This window comes from Pongo pygmaeus, chromosome 9, assembly GCF_028885625.2.
Source record: "Pongo pygmaeus isolate AG05252 chromosome 9, NHGRI_mPonPyg2-v2.0_pri, whole genome shotgun sequence".
NCBI classification, from domain to species: Eukaryota; Metazoa; Chordata; class Mammalia; order Primates; family Hominidae; genus Pongo; species Pongo pygmaeus.
In genome coordinates this window covers 116,318,257-116,338,642 of record NC_072382.2, presented here as the reverse complement: position 1 = coordinate 116,338,642, position 20,386 = coordinate 116,318,257, and the positions used below count along the sequence as shown (strand labels likewise).

Below are 20,386 nucleotides of genomic sequence, written 5' to 3'. Positions count from 1 at the left end.
CTGTTTTCCCTCCTTGGCTCCCTGAGCCCTGGCATCTTTTAAGGTGCCATCCATTGATGCAAGCGTAACCCACAGCAATGAAACAATTGATTGGGATTAGTCATGCTCACCCATGTGACTCTAGTCCTTTGCTGGTGATTTCCCTTTGACTTTCTAGACTTGTGTGATCTGCATGACTCTCCAATAGATGGATCTTGAGAGAGACTTCATTACTGTTACATTTGGGCAATGCCCTTTAATAGAGAGAGAATGCAGGTTTGAGCTGTACAATTTGCTATTATGGCCTGTACTAAAGTATTTATTCTTAGGCAGTGGCTCTGGTTAACTTCTGGAATTAAATTCCCCTTACTATTTAAGTACCATTTTAATTGGAGGAAGAATAGGTGCCTTAAAAGAACATAGGAACCAAATGGTGGTTTTCCTGCTGATGGGACCATGTTCAGACTAAAATTTGGTTTTGGAGGACCTTTTTCTCCTCATTGTTGAAGGCAGAGTTTTCTTGTTCACAGAAGGAGCATAAAGCCTGGTCTCTTGTAGAGGGGCACAAAAAGTGAGAATGAGGAAGCTAAGAGTGTTTCGGCAAAGGGCCAACAACGTGCCTCATGGAATAGGGTTCCTATTCCACTAGGTGATGCTGTTGACCTTGAAATACCATGTGCTCTCCAGACCAAGGGTAAAGAGAGAGATGTTCACAGGGGGTGTGGGAAGGGAAGGAGGCCCTCTGTGCCTAGAAAATCACAAAAACGGCAATCCCATGAGCTATATTCCCAGGTATTATGGCATTTCCTGATCTTGCCTAAGAGGATTACTTCACTGAACTGTAAAAATTTTCAAAGCATTGCATACAGAGAGTGGATAGGAGACATGGAAGTTGCGGATAGGAAAGGAGAAAATTTGCAATAGAAAAAGCTTGGAGATCCTGTTGCCATCACCCATCACGCTGTTGGAGGCTGGAATTAGTCCAGAAGCCTTCAGGTAACACCAGGGTGTCTCCCTGGCCAGGAACCTTCAGTGCCTCTCAACCTCTTCCAGCCCCACATGACAGCAAGGCTCTCTGTAAAAGGAAACCAATTAGAAACAAAGCCAACATTCCCAGCACCCTGAGGACACGGGAGGATTAGCTAAGTTCTCCCTGGTAAGCCTGTCCCCTGAATCTTGTAAGGCTGGTAGCCATGCTAACTTTTTAAATGGCTGATTGGGGGCCCAGTATTTGGTTTGATTTTTAAATGGAGAGCAGAAGGCCTTGAAATAAAAAGGAGTTGGGGTCCACTCCTATATTCCCCCTTCTATGAATCTTCCTTGGATCCCAAGTGGGCCCCAATAATGAAACGGCATTTTTCATCTGGGATAATACCCAAGGTTCATTGTCTCTCTCCAAGGAAATCAAGGACACGGACATACAAGGAGTGAGTTTAAGAGCAGAGGTTTAATAGGCAAAAGAAAGAGAAAAGCTCTCTTCTGTAGAGAGAGGGGTCTTAAGTGGATCTTTTGGTCCACAGTGAAGTGCAGGAGATTTTATCGATGAGCTTGAGGAGGTAGTGTCTGATTTACATAGGACAAGAAAGATTGGTCACCCCAGGTGTAACACTTGCATAGCACACAGAGAACTGGTTAGGACTCGGTGTGCCATTTGCATAGCACATGAAGAAGCTGGCTGTCCCACTCTAATCTTTCATTATGCAGATGGGTTCTCTACCTGGCCAGCTCCATGTTGCCTGCTTTTTTCTGTACACATGGTGACAAAGAAAAGGGAAGATGGAGCCTCCATGTTGAACATGCCTGGCCCTCAGGTAGCCCTTTTCTATTGACACAGCTGCCAGCATTCACCCATGCAAGCTTTCAGCTTGCTTATCTATGTTTGCAGCTTGATTTTTCAGGCTGCTCTTTGTTAGAAAAGAAATGATTTGGGGGCTCCTTTTTGTTAAAAAGGGAAGCCTTGCCAAGGACTCCTTTACCCTCACTGTCTACCTAAATAATTTCTTTCTAGCTCCTGTTTCATTTCCTTTATATATTTAGGTGTTCTAAATGTTGAATGTATATACATACATACACACACACACACACACACACACACACGTACATATATTTGTTATTTTCTCTTGATGAATTGATCCCTTTATTATTACATAATGACCTTCTTTTTCTCTTTTTACAGTTTTTGACTCAAATCCAATTTATCTGATATAAGTATAGAGACTCCTGCTCTCTTTTGGTTTCCATTTGCACGGAATATCTTTTTCCATTACTTCCCTTTCAGTCTATGTGTGTCCTTAAAGCTGAAGTGAATCTCTTGCAGAACGATAGAGTTGGGTCTTGTTTTTTTATAATCTACTCAACCATTCTGTTTTGGGGTAGGGAGTATTGAAATATACCATTTTATTACAGAGTCTCACAAAAATAAAAATAGTATCTCAAAACTCCCCCAATTCTGCAGGTGGAGGATGGCAGGAGACTAGACTACCATCCTCCACCTGCAGAACTGGGGGAAGACAGATGGCAGGCAGTGTGAGTTTTTTGGCTCACTTGAGGCCAGTGAGAAGGTATGAGAATGGAACCAATCTAAAAATGGCTGATGTTACTTTAGGAGCTGAAAAGAACAGGGCATCCTTGAAGACCCAGACACCCCTTTTAGAAGGTGCAATAAAGGCACCTTTCCAAAGCTACTAAGCAGGCACTTGGCATTTCAGGATTTTGTCTTCTGTTTGCACAAAAGTATTGCTTTCACCCAGACCTGGCACCTTTTATGCTTCAGAGTTAAGACCTGCAGAGGGATGGGTGGCAAGGCAGTTCCTAGAAGAGATCACCCAGCACAGCTGCCCTGGGCTCAGGGTCTTGATTTCTGTCTAGTCCCTGGAACCATTTATATTTAATAAATTTTACATGAATACCTGGAGAAATAGAAGACATAAAATCTGAGGGTTTAGGAGAGAAAGATTAGGGACTAGGCAGGAAGCCAGAGCTAGGGAGGTTCCCTCAGGCCAGCTTGAAGTGCTCCTTGACCTCTTTGGCTCCTGGCTTCTCCTCCTTCGTTTTTCTCCTCTTCTGTGACTTCTTTCTTCATCTCTGAGTCTCTCTTTTTCATCCTGTTTTAATCCTCTTGGCTTTTTTGAAGATGGGAGAGATCTTGCAGCCACCCTCTCCCTCCTCATCAGAACCGAAGAACTCTTCCTCACAGGTAATTCATCTGTCAGAGAGACGGATGGAGATGAGCTTGTCAGGGTCTTCTTCATTCTCATCGCCACCCCCTTGAGGGACAGCATCCTCAGGAATCACCTGCATTTGGACTGCAGGTGGATGGGGCTGCATTACTAGGTTCTCAAACAGCCATTGTTTAATCTTCTCCAAGTACTCATTAGTGTTCTGGTTAGTCATATTGGAAGGACTGATGTAGGGCTTGAAATATGGTCCAAAGTATTCAAAGTAATCATTGTATGAAGGCTCATTAGGGATCTCCATATCCAGAGCCACAGCTCTTTCTTATTTCCAGGGCACTGAGCAACATTATAAATGGTGTAACCACCTTCTGCCATCAATAACATAGGCAGGTTGACGCTCTTGACAGATTCCACACACTTGGCATGCCCTTTGATGATCAGATTAAAGCAATCTAAGTGACCCCTAGACAAGGCATCTGAGCCATGCTGTAAGATCACCACACTAGACAGGAACATCTCTATTACTTTGGACATGACCAGTTTGAAAATGGCCTCATAGGACTCATCATCAATCCCATCTAGGAGCAGATAGTTAATAGCATAATATCTGCCTTTGCCAGCCCCAATAACCCATAAGTCCCCATTTCCTGGGAAGTACTCTCCATATTTATGAAAGGACACAGTCCTGACCTAGCCTGTAATATAGAAGGCCTCTTCCATGCCATCATCATGGTGAATATCAGCGTCAACATACGACACCCTCTGGTGATACTTTAGCAGTTCCAGCATGGCCCAGATTGTATCATTAACATAACAGAAGCCAGATGCCTTGAACTTCTTTGCATGGTGCAGGCCTCCAGCCCAATTCACAGCAATGTCCATCTGCTGCTCATTAAGTTTCACAGCACTTGCCACAGAGCCACCAGTAGACAACTGACAGAAGTCAAACAGGCCATCAAATGCTGAATAGTCCTCACTAACGTTGAATCTCTGCATCTGCTTGCTGTGCTCAGACACGTAATCTCGACAGGTGGAGCACAAGAATTTAATGTAGTCATCACTGTGGTACTTGGTCATCTCCTCAGCATTGGCTTTATGAGGGTGATGGGTTTCCATTTTTCAGTAGAAACCATAGTTGAGCAGCAAATTATGAGTCATGCAGATTCAGTGAGGATTCCCTGGGTAGGCTTGTCCATAATAGCAATTTCCAACACCCCTATTGTAGTAGTAACAGACTTTCCTCCTGGTGCTCTGCCTTTGTGCCATCTTGCTCACTTCCTTTCCCTCTGTCTCTCCTGTCAGTCAATCTCCATTCTATGCCTTTTTATTGGAGAATTTAAATAATATTGATAATAGTATGTAAATCAATATTCAAAATCATAATAAGTAAAAATGACTAGGAACAGGTTAATTTCATAGCACGTTACACTTCCTGTCATTTTAGTTCAGGTATGCTCTAAATTTATCCATCTCATGTCACATTTGCTGTCATTTCAGCTTTGGTCTGCTCTAAACTTATCCATCTCCCTCCATTACTGGAACAACTCCACAAAGTCCTTATTCCCTAAAACACCACTGATATCATTAAAGCCACTAACAGAGACTGAACTCAGAATAAAGGAAATCATAGAGAAACTAGATCAGCAGATCCCACCCAGACCTTTCACCCACGTGAACACCACCACCAGCGCCACACACAGCACAGCCACCATCCTCAACCCTCGAGATACGTACTGCAGGGGAGACCAGCTGCACATCCTGCTGGAGGTGAGGGACCACTTGGGACGCAGGAAGCAATATGGTGGGGATTTCCTGAGGGCCAGGATGTCCTCCCCAGCGCTGATGGCAGGTGCTTCAGGAAAGGTGACTGACTTCAACAACGGCACCTACCTGGTCAGCTTCACTCTGTTCTGGGAGGGCCAGGTCTCTCTGTCTCTGCTGCTCATCCACCCCAGTGAAGGGGTGTCAGCTCTCTGGAGTGCAAGGAACCAAGGCTATGACAGGGTGATCTTCATTGGCCAGTTTGTCAATGGCACTTCCCAAGTCCACTCTGAATGCGGCCTGATCCTAAACACAAATGCTGAATTGTGCCAGTACCTGGACAACAGAGACCAAGAAGCCTTCTACTGTGTGAGGCCTCAACACATGCCCTGTGCTGCACTCACTCACATGTACTCTAAGAACAAGAAAGTTTCTTATCTTACCAAACAAGAAAAGAGCCTCTTTGAAAGGTAAAAATAATTACTTCTTGAGACTACCTGTGCAAATATTGTGATTTGGCCTATATACTGATCCAAAGAAAAGTCTTGTGAGTGTATCAATTTTGGGTGTCTTTAGTAAGAGCCTTTGGGGAAAGGATCTGTGAATTCATTTAGAGACAGTGCCCATTCTCTAGTAATCCACAAACTTTTTGAACATTTAATTCTTATCAATGGGATAAAAATATATACAGAATAAAAACTAAAAGAAAATGAGAAATGCACATGTGTGTATGTGTGTGTGCTCTAATACATTATTTCTGCATCTCAACAAATCCTCTTGCATACCTTCTGGGTAACTGTATCCCATAGCCTAATAGGCAAAGAAATGGAAATTTACTAAATGGCCTGAAACTGTAGGCATAATAATTGACTTATCTCTAAGAAATAACTGAGGCACTGGATAATCTAGTTTCTGTATGTTTCCTGATTTGAGGCCACCTACAGATTAATTTCTGTATTTGTGTCTTTAAGGTCAAATGTGGGCATAGAGATTATGGAAAAATTCAATACAATTAGTGTCTCCAAATGCAACAGTAAGTACTCCTGTGTTTGGTGGGTGATGCCTAGTTCTAGATCCATTTAAAGGGTTTCTTCATTCTACTGGATTTGTTCACTGTTTCAGTCCTATCAGCACTCTGTCATCTGGCTTATCTGAGGTTGGCCAAGACACCAGTTACCTAGGTAGGTGAATAATTCAATCACTGGGCTATCATAAGCCTATTTTAGTAACTGTAACTCTCATCATCAGTCTATTTGTCAGTCAGTGAATTCCATGCCCATTTTATACAACAATATTTAAACATTAACTCTTTCCCAATTCTATACCCAGTTCTTTACCTCACCACAACACCCGTCTTCATACCACTCCCATCACCTCTTCCCATATCACCACTAGCCCATCATCATCTAGAGGTTTCCAACCTGCCATCTTGGTGTCAATTTATTACAACCCCTCCCTCTTGATCTTTGCCACCTTTCAAACAATTGTTAGCACACAAAATAGAACTTCCACACTTACATTTACTAATTTCTCTCTCAAATTTCTTTGAATCCAAATAGACTAGGAAATTCCTATCTAAAACGATTCAAGGCAAGAGCTTTTATGTCTATGCAAGTTCAGCATTAAAACCTTGCTAATCACAAAAAAAAGAAAGACTTGCTAATCACTAATAAACCTATCTACACTGAAGTGTAAATATGTACCTAGATGTAGAAATGTTATTTTCACCACACATACATGAGTACACTCATCCCAGTTATTAAAATATTAAATGACTTCTCTCAGTTGATTAATAATCAAAACTGCCACCGGTTCCTCACCATTGTGGCTACCTCAACCCGTGGATTCCCAGACTCTTCTAAACCAATGACTGAGGGGTTAATCCCTGGCCCATCTTGGACCTCCAAGACACTCTCCAGCCTACAGCCATATTCATTTGGATTGGCCAGTTAGTTCCCAAGCCAAACTAGTTGTTATTATTTTTTATATCACCTTTATTTAACTCAAAGGATTTATATCTTGATGGTGGCATTTAAGATACAGTGTGATAAACTTAGGGGTAAAGTGAGCTAAAATGATAGGATAATTGAGCTTCCATTCCTATGCAAGAATTGATGACTTTACTTTCATAGAAAAGCTGGAAAATACTTAAATTTTCCTCCAGAAAGCCATTTTTTCTGGGAAGAAACATATACTCTTGTAATGAACATTAATGAACATTATTTAGGAAATTCACATCAGAGAAAAATTTGTATTAAAAAAACAGCTGTTCCATTAAGAGAATACTTCAATAATACTTTTTCCACCATTACCACCAACTTACCCCCTCTTAGGATACTTAGAGGATAGAAGGCTCTTAATACATATTGATGGGTAATTTGATGTTTTGGAAGATCCTATCCCATTGATTCTTTGGCAGAAGAAACAGTTGCAATAAAAGAGAAATGCAAGCTTGGAATGACATCCACAATCCCCAGTGGGCATGTCTGGAGAAACACATGGAATCCTGTCTCCTGTAGTTTGGCTACAGTCAAAATGAAGGAATGCCTGAGAGGAAAACTCATATATCTAATGGGAGATTCCACGATCCGCCAGTGGATGGAATACTTCAAAGCCAGTATCAACAGTATGCCTCAGTCTAAGCTATAATTCTTACTCCTTTCAGAAACTTCTTTTCCATTTCAAACGGGAGAAGGGAATATGGAAAATTCCTCCTTTTTTTCATATTCTTCAATCACAACACACCAAAATTTTTCACAAGGCATTGTTATCTTTCCTTTAAAAAAAAAACTACAGCTATCTAACTGGAAGGAAACCAGTGTAGAAAAAGGTTTATTACATCCCTATTTCTACAGAATTCACACTTCACTATGTACCCAGTAGGCTCCAAAAACTATTGATGGAGCCAAAGATAACATGTTAAATTGTCCAGCTTCTAGAACCAGCATAATGATTAACGGTGTGATTCTAGAGTCAGACAGCATGGGTTCAAAACCTGACTTCTCTACGTCCTATCTGGGTGACTTTGAACAAGTTACATAACCATTCCATCCCTCAGTTTTCTCATCTGTCAACTGAAGATGAAAAGAGTTTGTATCTGGTAAAATGAGGTAATGCATACAATGCATTTAGAATATTGTTTCTTACATGATAACTTCTCTTTGGTGTAAGGTATCATTACTGTCATCATTACCTAAGAGAACAGATGTCAGAAGTGAGGTAGACTTTGCATCAGGTAGACACAAGTAAAGCATGGGCTTGGGGTCTAACAGATCTAGGCTGTACTACTTAGAAACAATGACTTTGGGCATGTTATTTATTTTCCCTGCCTGGTGTTTCTCATCAATCAACCAGGAATAATAACAGTGATATAGTTTGACTGATTGTTCCCTCCAAATCTCATGTTGAAACATGATCTCCAACACTGAAGGTGGGACCTAGGGGGAAGTGTTTGGGTCATGGAGGTGGATCTCTCATGAATGGCTTGGTGCCCTCCCCATGGTAATAAGTGAGTTCTCGCTCTGTCAGTTCATGTAAGAACTGGTTGTTTAAAAGAGCCTGCCATCTCTCTTGCTCCCTCTCTCACCATGTGACACACTGGCTCCCCTTCCCTTCCGCCATGACTAAAAGCTTCCCTGCCTCACCAGATGCTGAACAGATGCTGATGCCATGCTTGTACAGCCTGCAGAACCATCAGCCAAATAAGCCTCCTTTCCTTATAAATTACCCAGCCTCAGGTATTCCTTTATAGCAATGCAAACAGACTAATACAAGTTTGTAAAGAAGATTAAGTGAAGTAATGGATATAAGGTATTTAACACATTGCAAGGCATAGTGGCACATAGAAAGTGCCCAAAAACACAATAGCCATTGCAATTGTTATCATTACTTAATTTAAGGGTCAGGGATAGAATCCAGTTGCTAAAATCCTAGTTCAGTTGCTCTATTTACTAAACCAAGAGTGCACCAGTAATAACTCAGAATTTGCTAGTAGACCTTAGCAATCTCACCTACAAAACCATTATTGTCTGTCCCTCTATGACCCCGGATCCTGGCTCTCATCACTAAGAGAAATGCAGTAGCTGTGGCTCCATCCTGGCCTTCCTAAAATGAGGCCACTCATGATCTCAAACTTAGAAGGAAAGTTGATCCAATAAAAGTGGGAAAATTGGTAGGGCCTTAGTTCTAAGTTATAAGAAAAATTCCCAACAGAAGGGAGAGCTTTAAATTGTGATCTCTGGTAAATGACTAAGCTCCTAGGGAACCTCAGTTACCTCATCTACAAAATTCAGGGTCTAGTAACAGCCTTTAGCATCACATTCTATAACAGTGATTCTCTTGGGTCATATAAAGGACTGAGTTATGGAGTTACCCACCCTATTCGACTCATCTTTTAATTTGTCATAGAAAAACAACTGTTGTACATTGTGTTAAAAGTTAAATTCTATGGCCAGAGTGTGATTTGGAAAAGAAAACTGAAGTAAGTTGGAAGCAGAGTGAAGGAAATAGCTCTGCCATTTTCTTCCAACTCACCCTACAGCATCTCTGTTTTCCAGCCTCACTGGGTTAAGTCTTCAAATGTAGCCCTTTGCTTCTAAGACAATCCCATGTTACAAAGCATCAATAATCCTCCTCTGAACATTTTCCTCAAAAGTTCTAACTACAAAGCAGTTAGCCCTGATGTTCTGATAAAAGTCTAATTAATATGATGAAAATGGAAGAACTTCATTGTATTCTATTCATGGGTCAATTAAATATACATGAGAGGATCCTTGAGGTGAATGGATAGATGAGTCCAAATAAATGCTTTGTATATCGTAAAGGGTTCCACAAATGACTAGTAATACTTATTATTATAGATATGGCACTTAATATTATCCCAAGCATATGTGAAGGAAACACAGAAGTACAGAATATAATTTCAGTCTTGAGGGAATTTAAAGAGTGGCTGGGGAAATAGGGTTTACTTGTTTTTTATGTAAAGACCATCAATTAGTACCTTCCTCTATCCTCAAATGAGCTTAGTCTATAATCAACAAAATATACAAAAATAATATCTACAAAACTGACCACATAATCCTCCAAGGAAGTTACCTCATTACCTTTCCATCCCCACTCCATTAGATTCCACATGATTGTATAAGGTGGCATGCACATAATCTTTCACATTTACATAACACTTTTTTAAATTTTAAGTTTTTTATTTCAATAGGTTTTTGGGGAGCCGGTGGTGTTTGGTTACATGGATAAGTTCTTTAGTGGTGATTTCTGAGATTTTGATGCACCCATCACACGAGCAGTGTACACTGTGCCCAATGTCTTTTATCCCTCGCCAACACTGACCCTTTCCTCCGAGTCCCCAAAGTCCACTGTACCATTCTTAAACCTTTGCATCCTCATAGCTTAGTTCCCACATATGAGTGAGAACATACGATGCTTGGTTTTCCATTCCTGAGTTACTTCACTTAGAGTAAAACCTCCCATTCCATCCAGGTTGCTGCAAATGCCCTTCTTTATTCCTTTTCATGGCTGAGTAGTATTCCATAGTGTGTGTATAACATTTTATATATATATATATATATATAAACACATATATATTCATATATAACATTATATATATATAACTTTCTATATATATATGTATATATATAAACATCTTCTTTATCTACTCATTGATTAATGGGCATTTGGGCTGGTTCCATATTTTTGCAATTGCAAATTATGCTGCTAGAAACATGTGTGTACAAGTTTTTTTTTGTATAATAACTTTTCTTCCTCTGGGTAGATACCAAGAAGTGGGATTGCTGGATCAAATGGTAGATCTACTTTTAGTTCTTTAAGGAATCTCCACATTGTTTTCCTTAGTGGTTGCACTAGTTTACATTCCTACCAACAGTGTAAAAGTGCTCCCTTTTCACTGCATCCACACCAACATTATTGATTTTTTTGAATATGGCCTTTCTTACAGGACTGAGGTAGTATCACATTGTGGTTTTGATTTGCATTTCCCTGACAGTGAGATTGAGCATTTTTCCATATGTTTGTTCACCATCTGTATATCTTCTTTTGAGAATTGTCTATTCATGTCTGTAGCCCACTTTTTGATGGGACTGTTTTTTTTCTTGGTGATTTCTTTGAGTTCTTTGTAGATTCCGGATATGAGCCCTTTGTTGACTGTATAAATTGTGAAGATTTTCTCCCACTCTGTGAGTTGTCTGTTAACTCTGCTGATTATATCTGTAGCTATGCAGAAGTTTTCAGTTTAATTAAGTCCCCTCCATTTATCTTTGTTTTTGTTGCATTTGCTTTTGGGTTCTTGGTCATGACGTTTTTGCCTCAGCCAATGTCTAGAAGGGTTTTTCTAATGTTATCTTCTAGAATCTTCATGGCTTCAGGTCTTAGATTTAAGTCTTTGATCCATCTGGAGTTGATTTTTGTATAAGGTAAGAGATGAGGATCCACTTTCATTCTTCTATATGTGGCTTGCCAATTATCCCAGCACCATTTGTTGAACAGGGTGTTCTTCCCCCACTTTATGTTTTTGTTTGCTTTGTCAAAGATCAGTTGGCTGTAAGTATTGGGCTTTATTTCTGGGTTCTGTATTCTGTTCCATTGGTCTGTGTGCCTATTTTTATGCCAGTACCATGCTGTTTCAGTGACTATGGCCTTACAGTATAGTTTGAAGTCAGGTAATGTGATGCCTCCAGATTTGTTCTTTTTGCTTAGTCTTACTTTGGCTATGTGGGCTCTTTTTTGGTTCCATATGAATTTTAGAATTATTTTTTCTAGTTCTGTGAAGAATGATCGTGGTATTTTGAAGAAAATTGCATTGAATTTGTAGATTGCTTTTGACAGTACGGTCATTTTCACAATATTTATTCTACCCATCCATGAGCGTGTGATATGTTTCCATTTATTCGTGTCATCTATAATTTCTTTGGGCGGTGTTTTGTAGTTTTCCTTGTAGAGGTCTTTCACATCCTTGGCTAGGTATTCCTAAGGTTTTTATTTTATTTTATTTTATTTTATTTTACAGCTATTGTGAAAGGAGTTGAGTTCTTGATTTGATTCTCAGCTTGGTTGCTGTTGGTCTATAGCAGAGCTACTGATTTGTGTATGTTAATTTTGTATCCTAAAACTTTGCTAAACTCATTTACCAGTTCTGGGAGCTTTTTGGATAAGTCTTTAGAGTTTTCTAGGTATACTATCATATCACGAGCAACAGCAACAGTTCGACTTCCTCTTTACTGATTCGGATGTCCTTTATTTCTTCCTTTTGTCTGATTGCTCTAGCTAGGACTTCCAGTACTATGTTGAAGATAGGTGGTGAGAATGGGCATTCTTGTCTTGTTCCAGCTCTCAGAGGGAATGCTTTCAAGTTTTCCCCATTCAGTATTATGTTGGCTAAGCGTTTGTTGTAGATGGCTTCTATTACCTTAAGGTATGTCCCTTCTATGTTGATTTTGCTGAGGGTTTTAATACTAATGGATGCTGGATTTTCTCAAATGCTTTTTCTGTGTCTACTGAGATGATCATGTGATTTTTGTTTTTAATTCTGTTTATATGGTGTATCACATTTATTGACTTACGTATGTTAAACCATCCCTGCGTCCCTGGTATGAAACCCACTTGATCATGGTGGATTATCTTTTTGATATGCTGTTGGATTTAGTTAGCTAGTATTTTGTTGAGGATTTTAGCATCTGTGTTCATCAGGGATGTTACTGGTCTGTAGTTTTCTTTTTTGTTGTGTCCTTCCCTGGTTGAGGTATTAGGATGATACTGGCTTTACAGAATTATTTAGGGAGGATTCCTTCTTTCTCCATTTTTTGGAATAGTGTGAATAGGATTTGTATCAATTTTTCTTTGAATGTCTGACAGAAATCAGCTGTGAATCTATCCTGAACTTTTTGTGTTGGCAATTTTTTAATTATCATTTCAATCTCGCTGTTTGTTACTGGTCTGTTCAGAGATTCTTTATCTTCCTGGTTTAATCTAGGAGGGTTGTATATTTCCAGGAATTTATCCCCTCTAGGTTTTCTAGTTTATGTGCTTAAAGGTGTTCATAGTAGCCTTGAATAATCTTTCGTATTTCTGTGGTATCAGTTGTAATATCTCCCATTTTATTTCTAATTGAGCTTATTTGGATCTTCTCTCTTCTTAGTTAATCTTGCTAATGGTTTATCAATTTTATTTATCTTTTCAAAGAACCAGCTTTTTGTTTCATTTATTTTTGTATTACTTTTGTTTCAGTTTCATTTACTTCTGCTCTGATCTTCATTATTTCTTTTTTTCTGCCAGGTTTGGGTTTGGATTATTCTTGTTTCTCCAGTTCCATGAGGTATAACATTAGTTTATCTATTTGTGCTCCCTCAGACTTTTTGATGTAGGCATTTAAGTCTATGAACTTTCCTCTTAACATCACTTTTGCTGTATCCCAGAGGTTTTGATAGCTTGTATCACTATTATGGTTCAGTTCAAAGAATTTTTAATTTCCATCTTGATTTTATTGTAGACTCAATTATCATTCAAGAGCAGGTTATTTAATTTCCATGTATTTGCATGGTTTTGAGGGTTCCTTTTGGAGTTGATTTCCAATTTTATTCCACTGTGGTCTGAGAGAGTACTTGATATAATTTTGATTTTCTTAAATTTACTGAGACTTGTTTTGTGGCCTATCATATGTTCTATCTTGGAGAATGTTCCATGTGCTGATGAATAGAATGTATATTCTCCACTTGTTGGGTAGAATGTTCTGTAAATATCTGTTAAGTTCATTTGTTGTAGGGTATGGTTTAAGTCCATTATTTCTTTGTTGACTTTCTGTCTTGATGACCAGTCTAGTGCTGTCAGTGGAGTGTTAAAGTTCCCCGCTATTGTTGTATTGCCATCTCTCTCATTTTTTTGGTCTATTAGTAATTGTTTTGTAAATTTGGGTGCTCCAGTGTTAGATGCATATATATTTAGAATTGTGGTATTTTCCTGTTGAATTAGTTATTTTATCATTATATAATGTCCCTCTTTGTCTTTTTAAACTGCTGTTGCTTTAAGGTTTGTTTTGTCTGATATAAGAATTGCTACTCCTGCTTGCTTTTGGTGCCCATTTGCATGGAATGTCTTTTTCCACCCCTTTACCTGAAGTTTATGTGAGTTCTTATGTGTTATTAATAGGTGAGTTTCCTGAAGACAGCAGAAACTTGGCTGGTGAATTCTTACCCATTCTTCCATTCTGCATGTTTTAAGTAGAGCATTCAGGTCATTTACATTCAATATTAGTATTGAGATATGAAATACTATTCTATTCATTGTGCTACTTGTTGCCTAAATACCTTGTTTTTCTTTTCATCGCATTATTTCATGTAGGTCCTTTGAGAATTATGCTTTAGGGAGGTTCTATTTTGGTGTGTTTTGATAACTTGCTTCAAGATTTAGAGCTCCTTTTAGTAGTTATTGTAGTGCTTGCTGGTAGTGGCAAATTCTGTCAGCATTTGTCTGGAAAAGACTATGTTTTCTTCATTTATGAAGCTTAGTTTTGCTGGATACAAAATTCTTGACTGATAATTTTTTTGTTTAAGGAGGCTAAAATAGAACCCCAATCCCTTCTAGCTTGTAGGGTTTCTGCTGAGAAATCAGCTGTCAATCTGCTAAGTTTTCTTTTATAGGTTACCTGATGCCTTTGCCTCACAGCTCCTAAGATTTTTTCCTTCATCTTGACTTTAGATAATCTGCTTACTATGTGCCTAGGCAATGATCTTTCTGTGATGAATTTCCCAGGTATTCTTTGAGCTTCTTGTATTTGGATATCTAGATCTCTACCAAGGTCAGGGAAATTTTCCTGATTAGTCCCTCAAATATGTTTTCCAGACTTTTAAATTTCTCTTCTTCCTTGAGAATACCAATTATTCTTAGGTTTGGGCATTTAGCATAGTCCCAAACTTCTTGGTGGCTTTGTTCATTTTTTAAAATCCTTTTTGTCTTTGATGGATTGGGTTAATTCTAAAGCCTTGTCTTCTAGCTCTGAGTTTCTTTTTTCTGCTTGTTCAATTCTATTGCTGAGACTTTCCAGTGCATTTTGCATTTCTCTAAGTGTATCCTTGATTTCCAGAAGTTGTGATTGTTTTTTATTTATACTATCCATTTCACTGAAGAATCTTCCTTTCATATTCTGTATCATGTTTTTAATTTAAGTTGGACTTCACCTTTCTCTGGTGCCTCCTTGCTTAGCTTAATAATCAACCTTCTAAATTATTTTTCCTACAATTCAGAGATTTCTTCTTGGTTTAGATCCATTGGTGGTGAACTGGTATGGTCTTTTGTGGGATTTAAAGAATCTTGTTTGTTCATATTACCAGAATTGGTTTTTGGGTTTCTTCTCATTTTGGTAGACATGTCAGAGGGAAGATCTGGGATTCAAGGGCTGCTGTTCAGATTCTTTTGTCCCACAGGGTGCTCCCTGGATGTGGTTTAATCCCCCTTCCCCTAGGAATGGGGCTTCCTGAGAGCCAAACTGTAGTGAATGTTTTTGCTCTTCTGAGTCTCGCTACCCAGTGGAGCTACTGGGCTCTGGGCTGGTACTGGAGAGTGTCTGCAAAGAATCCTGTGATGTGACCCATCTTCAGGTCTTGCAGCCTTGAATACCAGCACCTGCTCCAGTGGAGTTACCAGGGGAGTGAAGTGGACTCTGTGAGGGTCTTTGGTTGTGTTTTTGTTTAGTGCGCTGGTTTTGTGTTGGTTGGCCTCCAGCCAGCAGGTGGCACTTTCAAGAGCACATCGGCTGCTGTCCTATAGGCAGGATGCAAACTTGCCCTAGGGACACAGTTTTTCAGCATCTCAGAGAGACTGCAGTGGTGATCCTGTTCCTTCAAAGGGTCTATGGATTCTTCTGACTTTCCTGGTATGTTCCTGTGGCAGTTCTTGGAGCAGAAGTTCATGATGTGGGTCTCCACATGCTGCACTGTTTGTCTGAGTGAGAGCTGCAAGCTAGTCCTGCCTCCTATCCACCATCTTAATCCAAGAAGCTACGTAACACTTTTGACTGTTCAAATAATTTTCAAAAACATCTCTTCATCTAAACCTATAATAAATTAGACATGATTAGCTTATTTAATTATACCAATCAAATCTCTTCTATCTTTATATCTACTCAATCTTGGTAACTATATCCTCCTTTTATTTTGGGATTGCCTATTTGTTATCAGCGCTGAAGTCAGTGGATCTGCATGAATCTGGAAAATTGCAACACCAGCTTGCTGTGGATTTGGATAGGAACATCAACATCCAGTGGCAAAAACACTGTTATCCCTTGATAGGATCAATGACCTATTCAGTCAAAGAGATGGAGTACCTCACCCGGGCCATTGACAGAACTGGAGGAGAAAAAAATACTGTCATTGTTATTTCCCTGGGCCAGCATTTCAGACCCTTTCCCATTGATGTTTTTATCCGAAGGGCCCTCAATGTCCACAAAGCCATTCAGCATCTTCTTCTGAGAAGCCCAGACACTATGGTTATCATCAAAACAGAAAACATCAGGGAGATGTACAATGATGCAGAAAGATTTAGTGACTTTCATGGTTACATTCAATATCTCATCATAAAGGACATTTTCCAGGATCTCAGTGTGAGTATCATTGATGCCTGGGATATAACAATTGCATATGGCACAAATAATGTACACCCACCTCAACATGTAGTTGGAAATCAGATTAATATATTCTTAAACTATATTTGTTAAATAACGCAAAAGTCTGAAATTCATTCACTTAAGTAAAAAAATTTATTGACTGTCTACTAGCAGGCCAGACGCTGTGTTTGGCTCTGAATTCCCAACTAGCAAGAGCAGAGAATTTACATTATGGCTGATCCATAAGCCACCAATTCAGCTAAATGAGATGTTTCTAATCTGGGATCCCACTTAAACATAAAACTAAAAATACTCATGAAAAGAGCCTACCCTTCTTGATCGGAGCCATACCACTCTTCACCAATGGGAAGTCAAGATACCTATGGGTAAAAGTTCTCTCTGACGCATGAAAATTCAGAGTGATAAAGTAATTTTAAAATAAATATTTGGAGAAAGCAGTCCTGTTTGTTTATTTCTACCACTAAAGACAAGCTCTAGATGAATTTCCAAGTCAGAAGAGAAGTCTTGTGAGGCAATTCTCCCATAGTCATAGAGAGAATTCTAAGCAAGGACATGCGGGTCCTGAAAACCTCTAAATTTTCTCTCTCTGTAGGAACTCCTGATACTAGGCTCTAATCTGATTCTGTAGTATTTTTCATCCAGGTTTATAGGATAACACAGGTAAAAGCACGGGCCACTAGAATTCAGGAAGTTTGTCTTTAGTCTTGTTGCTGTTGATCATTTTAAGACTTTGGAGGGTTGGGTGCAGTGGCTCACACCTGTAATCCTAGCACTTTGTGTTGCGAGACAATCAAAGACTGGAGAAACCAAAAAAGGTTCAGGAGAGTCTATGAAATTAAGGTGATCACTGGCTCAGCCGGACATAGGTCCAGAAAGTCTGAGCCCCGAACAAAGGGCTTTTCCTACTTTTAAACATCTTAAGGCGGGAACCATGTGAGGCAGGAAGCGAGTTACAGAAGCAAGAAACAAACGCAGCATTACAACATTTCTTACATCTTGAGAGAAACAGGTCTTGCAACCTAAACTTAACAGTCTTGTGACCCTGCAGCCATGTAGGAAGATAAGCAGGAACTCTCTGGGCCTGTAATATACTTTGAGGAATGTAGAGTTGGGGAGTATAGATAAGGTCCACTGTCCACAGAGAGAAGACAGGCTGTTAATATTCCCTTTCAGCTTGAGTGTGGGGGTGAGGGGTCACACTTTGCAGCAGCTTTAAGAGGATTTTAAAATATCTATTACTACTACTATTAGGTTATAGTTGATTTTATTAATTCCTTCTTCATTTGGAGGCTGAGGTGGAAGGGTCACTTGAGTCCAGGGGTTTGACGCTGCAGTGACACACCACTACACTACAGCCAGAGTGACAGCGCAAGACCCAGCCTCAAAAAACAACAACAACAAAAGAGTGGATACGTAACTTCAGCTCTCTGGGCCTCATGTGGTACTTTGGGCACTACCTTGAGGGGCAGAGTCAGGAGAGGTGCCCCATGGGGCAGAGTATCAGTTCCAATACCACTGCTTCAGCCAGAATATCAGTCATTCTTACCTATATGTACATGGAATCCTGGGTGAGCTTTTTGTTTGAAAAAATTCCACGGCTTAAAATATGTTTGCGAGCCACTATTGTCTGAAAGCTGTTAAGTAGACAATAAATAACAATGTTTCCTATAATCTACACAGGTAGGTTAACATCTTAATCACTCTCATTTGCATTTTAATAGGCCTTCCCAAGACTTGATCAAAAAAGAGTGTTGGATATGAGAATTTCAGTTGAATAGAGCAATGTGATTATTGTCAAGCAGTTTGGTACCATATTCTTCCTTAATTTTGTACCCTTCATCATGCCCCAGATACCACCAGGCCCCTGACCCAATAGTAAGAATGGCAAGAGTACCTGCATCTGGAAAAAAACAGTTACAATAGGGCACCTTAAATATGTTTATCCAGTGTTTTGGGGGCAGCAGGAGATAATACATTTTCTATTTATTTGCCAATAATCACAGTTCATAGTTCAATGCCCCATATAAACTCAAATGGTCAACATTTTTTTTTAAATCCCTACCATGTGCCAGGAACTGTTCTAGTCTTTAGGTATATAGTCATCAAAAAGACAAATGATATCTCTGCCATCAAAGATTTTATATTCTAATAAAGGAAAAAGATAATACACAAAAAGACATAAAATGATTCCACAATTCATGATAAAGTCGTATGAACAAAGCATATCACATCAGTGATAGGGTAACGGCATGGTGGTGATGGAGGTGACTAGGTATTTAGAAAAGCATCTCAGAAGAGAAGCATTGAAAGTGGGATAAAAAAGATAAAAAGGAGGCAGCCGTGAAACAAAATGGAGGAAGACAGAGGCTTGAGAAGTTAGAGAAACAAGCAGGAGCTAGATCTTATGTGGCCTTATTACCTATGGCAAGGAGTTTAAATTTTATCCTAATTATAATGGGTGGGTAGTTGAGGGAGGAAGGAAGGGAGAGGGAAAATAAGAGGGAATGAAAGAGAGTAAGAGAGTGAAGAAGAGAGGGGGAAATAAAGGGAGCGGGGAGCAGTACCTTAACTCAAGCATCACCATGGACTACTATAGCTGCTAAGGTAAGAATGAACAAGGGTTGTGAAGCTCCAGGAATGGTAGAACAGCACCTGCTTTCTTCTATTAATAGAGTGACTTTCCACTACCCCTTTCTACTTGAGGTAAGGATGGATAAAAGGTATTAAAGATCTTGCAAAAGGAGCAGAATATTTAAAAGGAACACAGAGCACTATAATTTTAGCACAGAAACTAAAATTTGAATGTGACCCAGAGATTTTTTTTAAGAAAAGAAAAAGAAGATATATGTTTGTAATATGTGAACTCTAAGAGGGAGTGTAAGCTCAGATAGAAAGATACATTCAGAATGATAATTCTCAGAAGTTAGCACTTTCTAGGGGCAATCCATGAAGGCTTAATGGTTCTTCTGAAAACCAAATCAATATACACACAGAGTTAGCTGTGGCAATGTCTGTGTGATGTTTCATATGTTTATTTCTTGTCTGAGATGATTGGCCAGTATATATATAGCAAGTACAAGTTGTTCTTCCAACAGAGGGAAAAAGTAAAAATGACTGACATATAGCCCTTGGAGCTGAATGGATTCTTAAACATTTTGGAAAAATACTCCACAAAGAAAAAACATTGTAAAAATGTCCAAGGGAAATTATTAACAAGAGGCAAGCATATTAAAGAATATACTGAAAAGAAACTGACAAGGTAAGGTATTTTTTTCAAGAAAGGGTATTTAAAAAAAATACAAAGTGTATTCTAAGTACCAGTTTGTGCTGAATCCTTACAGTTATAATCTTTCTCATCACTGTAACTAACAGTCTGGGTCCAATGAGGAGGTAGAAACCACCCAGTGGGCCAAACGGGGGGAAGTTTGATATAAAGAATTACTAAACTCTGATAAATGAGTGACTGTAAGATAAAAGGAATCTCTATGTGGTATGCCTAAGGCTGAGGGACGGTATACAAAAAAAACTTGGAAGAAGGTCCCTCCCCAAGGCTGCGGTTCAGCCTTATTGGGAAATGTATAGTTCATTTCACTGGAAAGCAGAGATCGTTGGTTTTCCCAGGCTAGAGCTCGTCTGCAGTTGCTGGGCAAGCAGAAGGGAATCCTCCATAGTCCAGGCAGGGTTCAGGCAATCAGGAACCAGGGGTGTGGACAAGTGGGTGAGGGCCTAGGACAAAGATGAGCTGTGCAGGGGGCCTGCATGGGGAATCGAGTGCCCATGCAAGCAGTAGGCCTTCACAGACAGGGAGTGCTGGGGTGCTGTAGCC

General features: G+C 39.5%; 1 protein-coding gene and 1 pseudogene across 1 annotated transcript in view; one reads left to right on the top strand and one right to left on the bottom strand.

Moving 5' to 3' along the window:
* The window catches only part of NXPE4 (neurexophilin and PC-esterase domain family member 4), a 68,461-nt gene extending 51,471 nt beyond the window's left edge, over nt 1–16,990 (top strand). The window contains exons 4-7 of the mRNA XM_054438039.2: nt 4,653–5,386; nt 5,888–5,949; nt 7,336–7,542; nt 16,115–16,990. Coding sequence (XP_054294014.1) covers nt 4,653–5,386; nt 5,888–5,949; nt 7,336–7,542; nt 16,115–16,650 — 1,539 coding nt within the window. The 3' untranslated portion in view covers nt 16,651–16,990. The remainder of the gene's footprint in view (nt 1–4,652; nt 5,387–5,887; nt 5,950–7,335; nt 7,543–16,114) is intronic.
* Nucleotides 2,974–4,421, bottom strand: LOC129007314 (histone deacetylase 1-like; annotated as a pseudogene).
* Nucleotides 16,991–20,386: the final 3,396 nt, after the last annotated feature.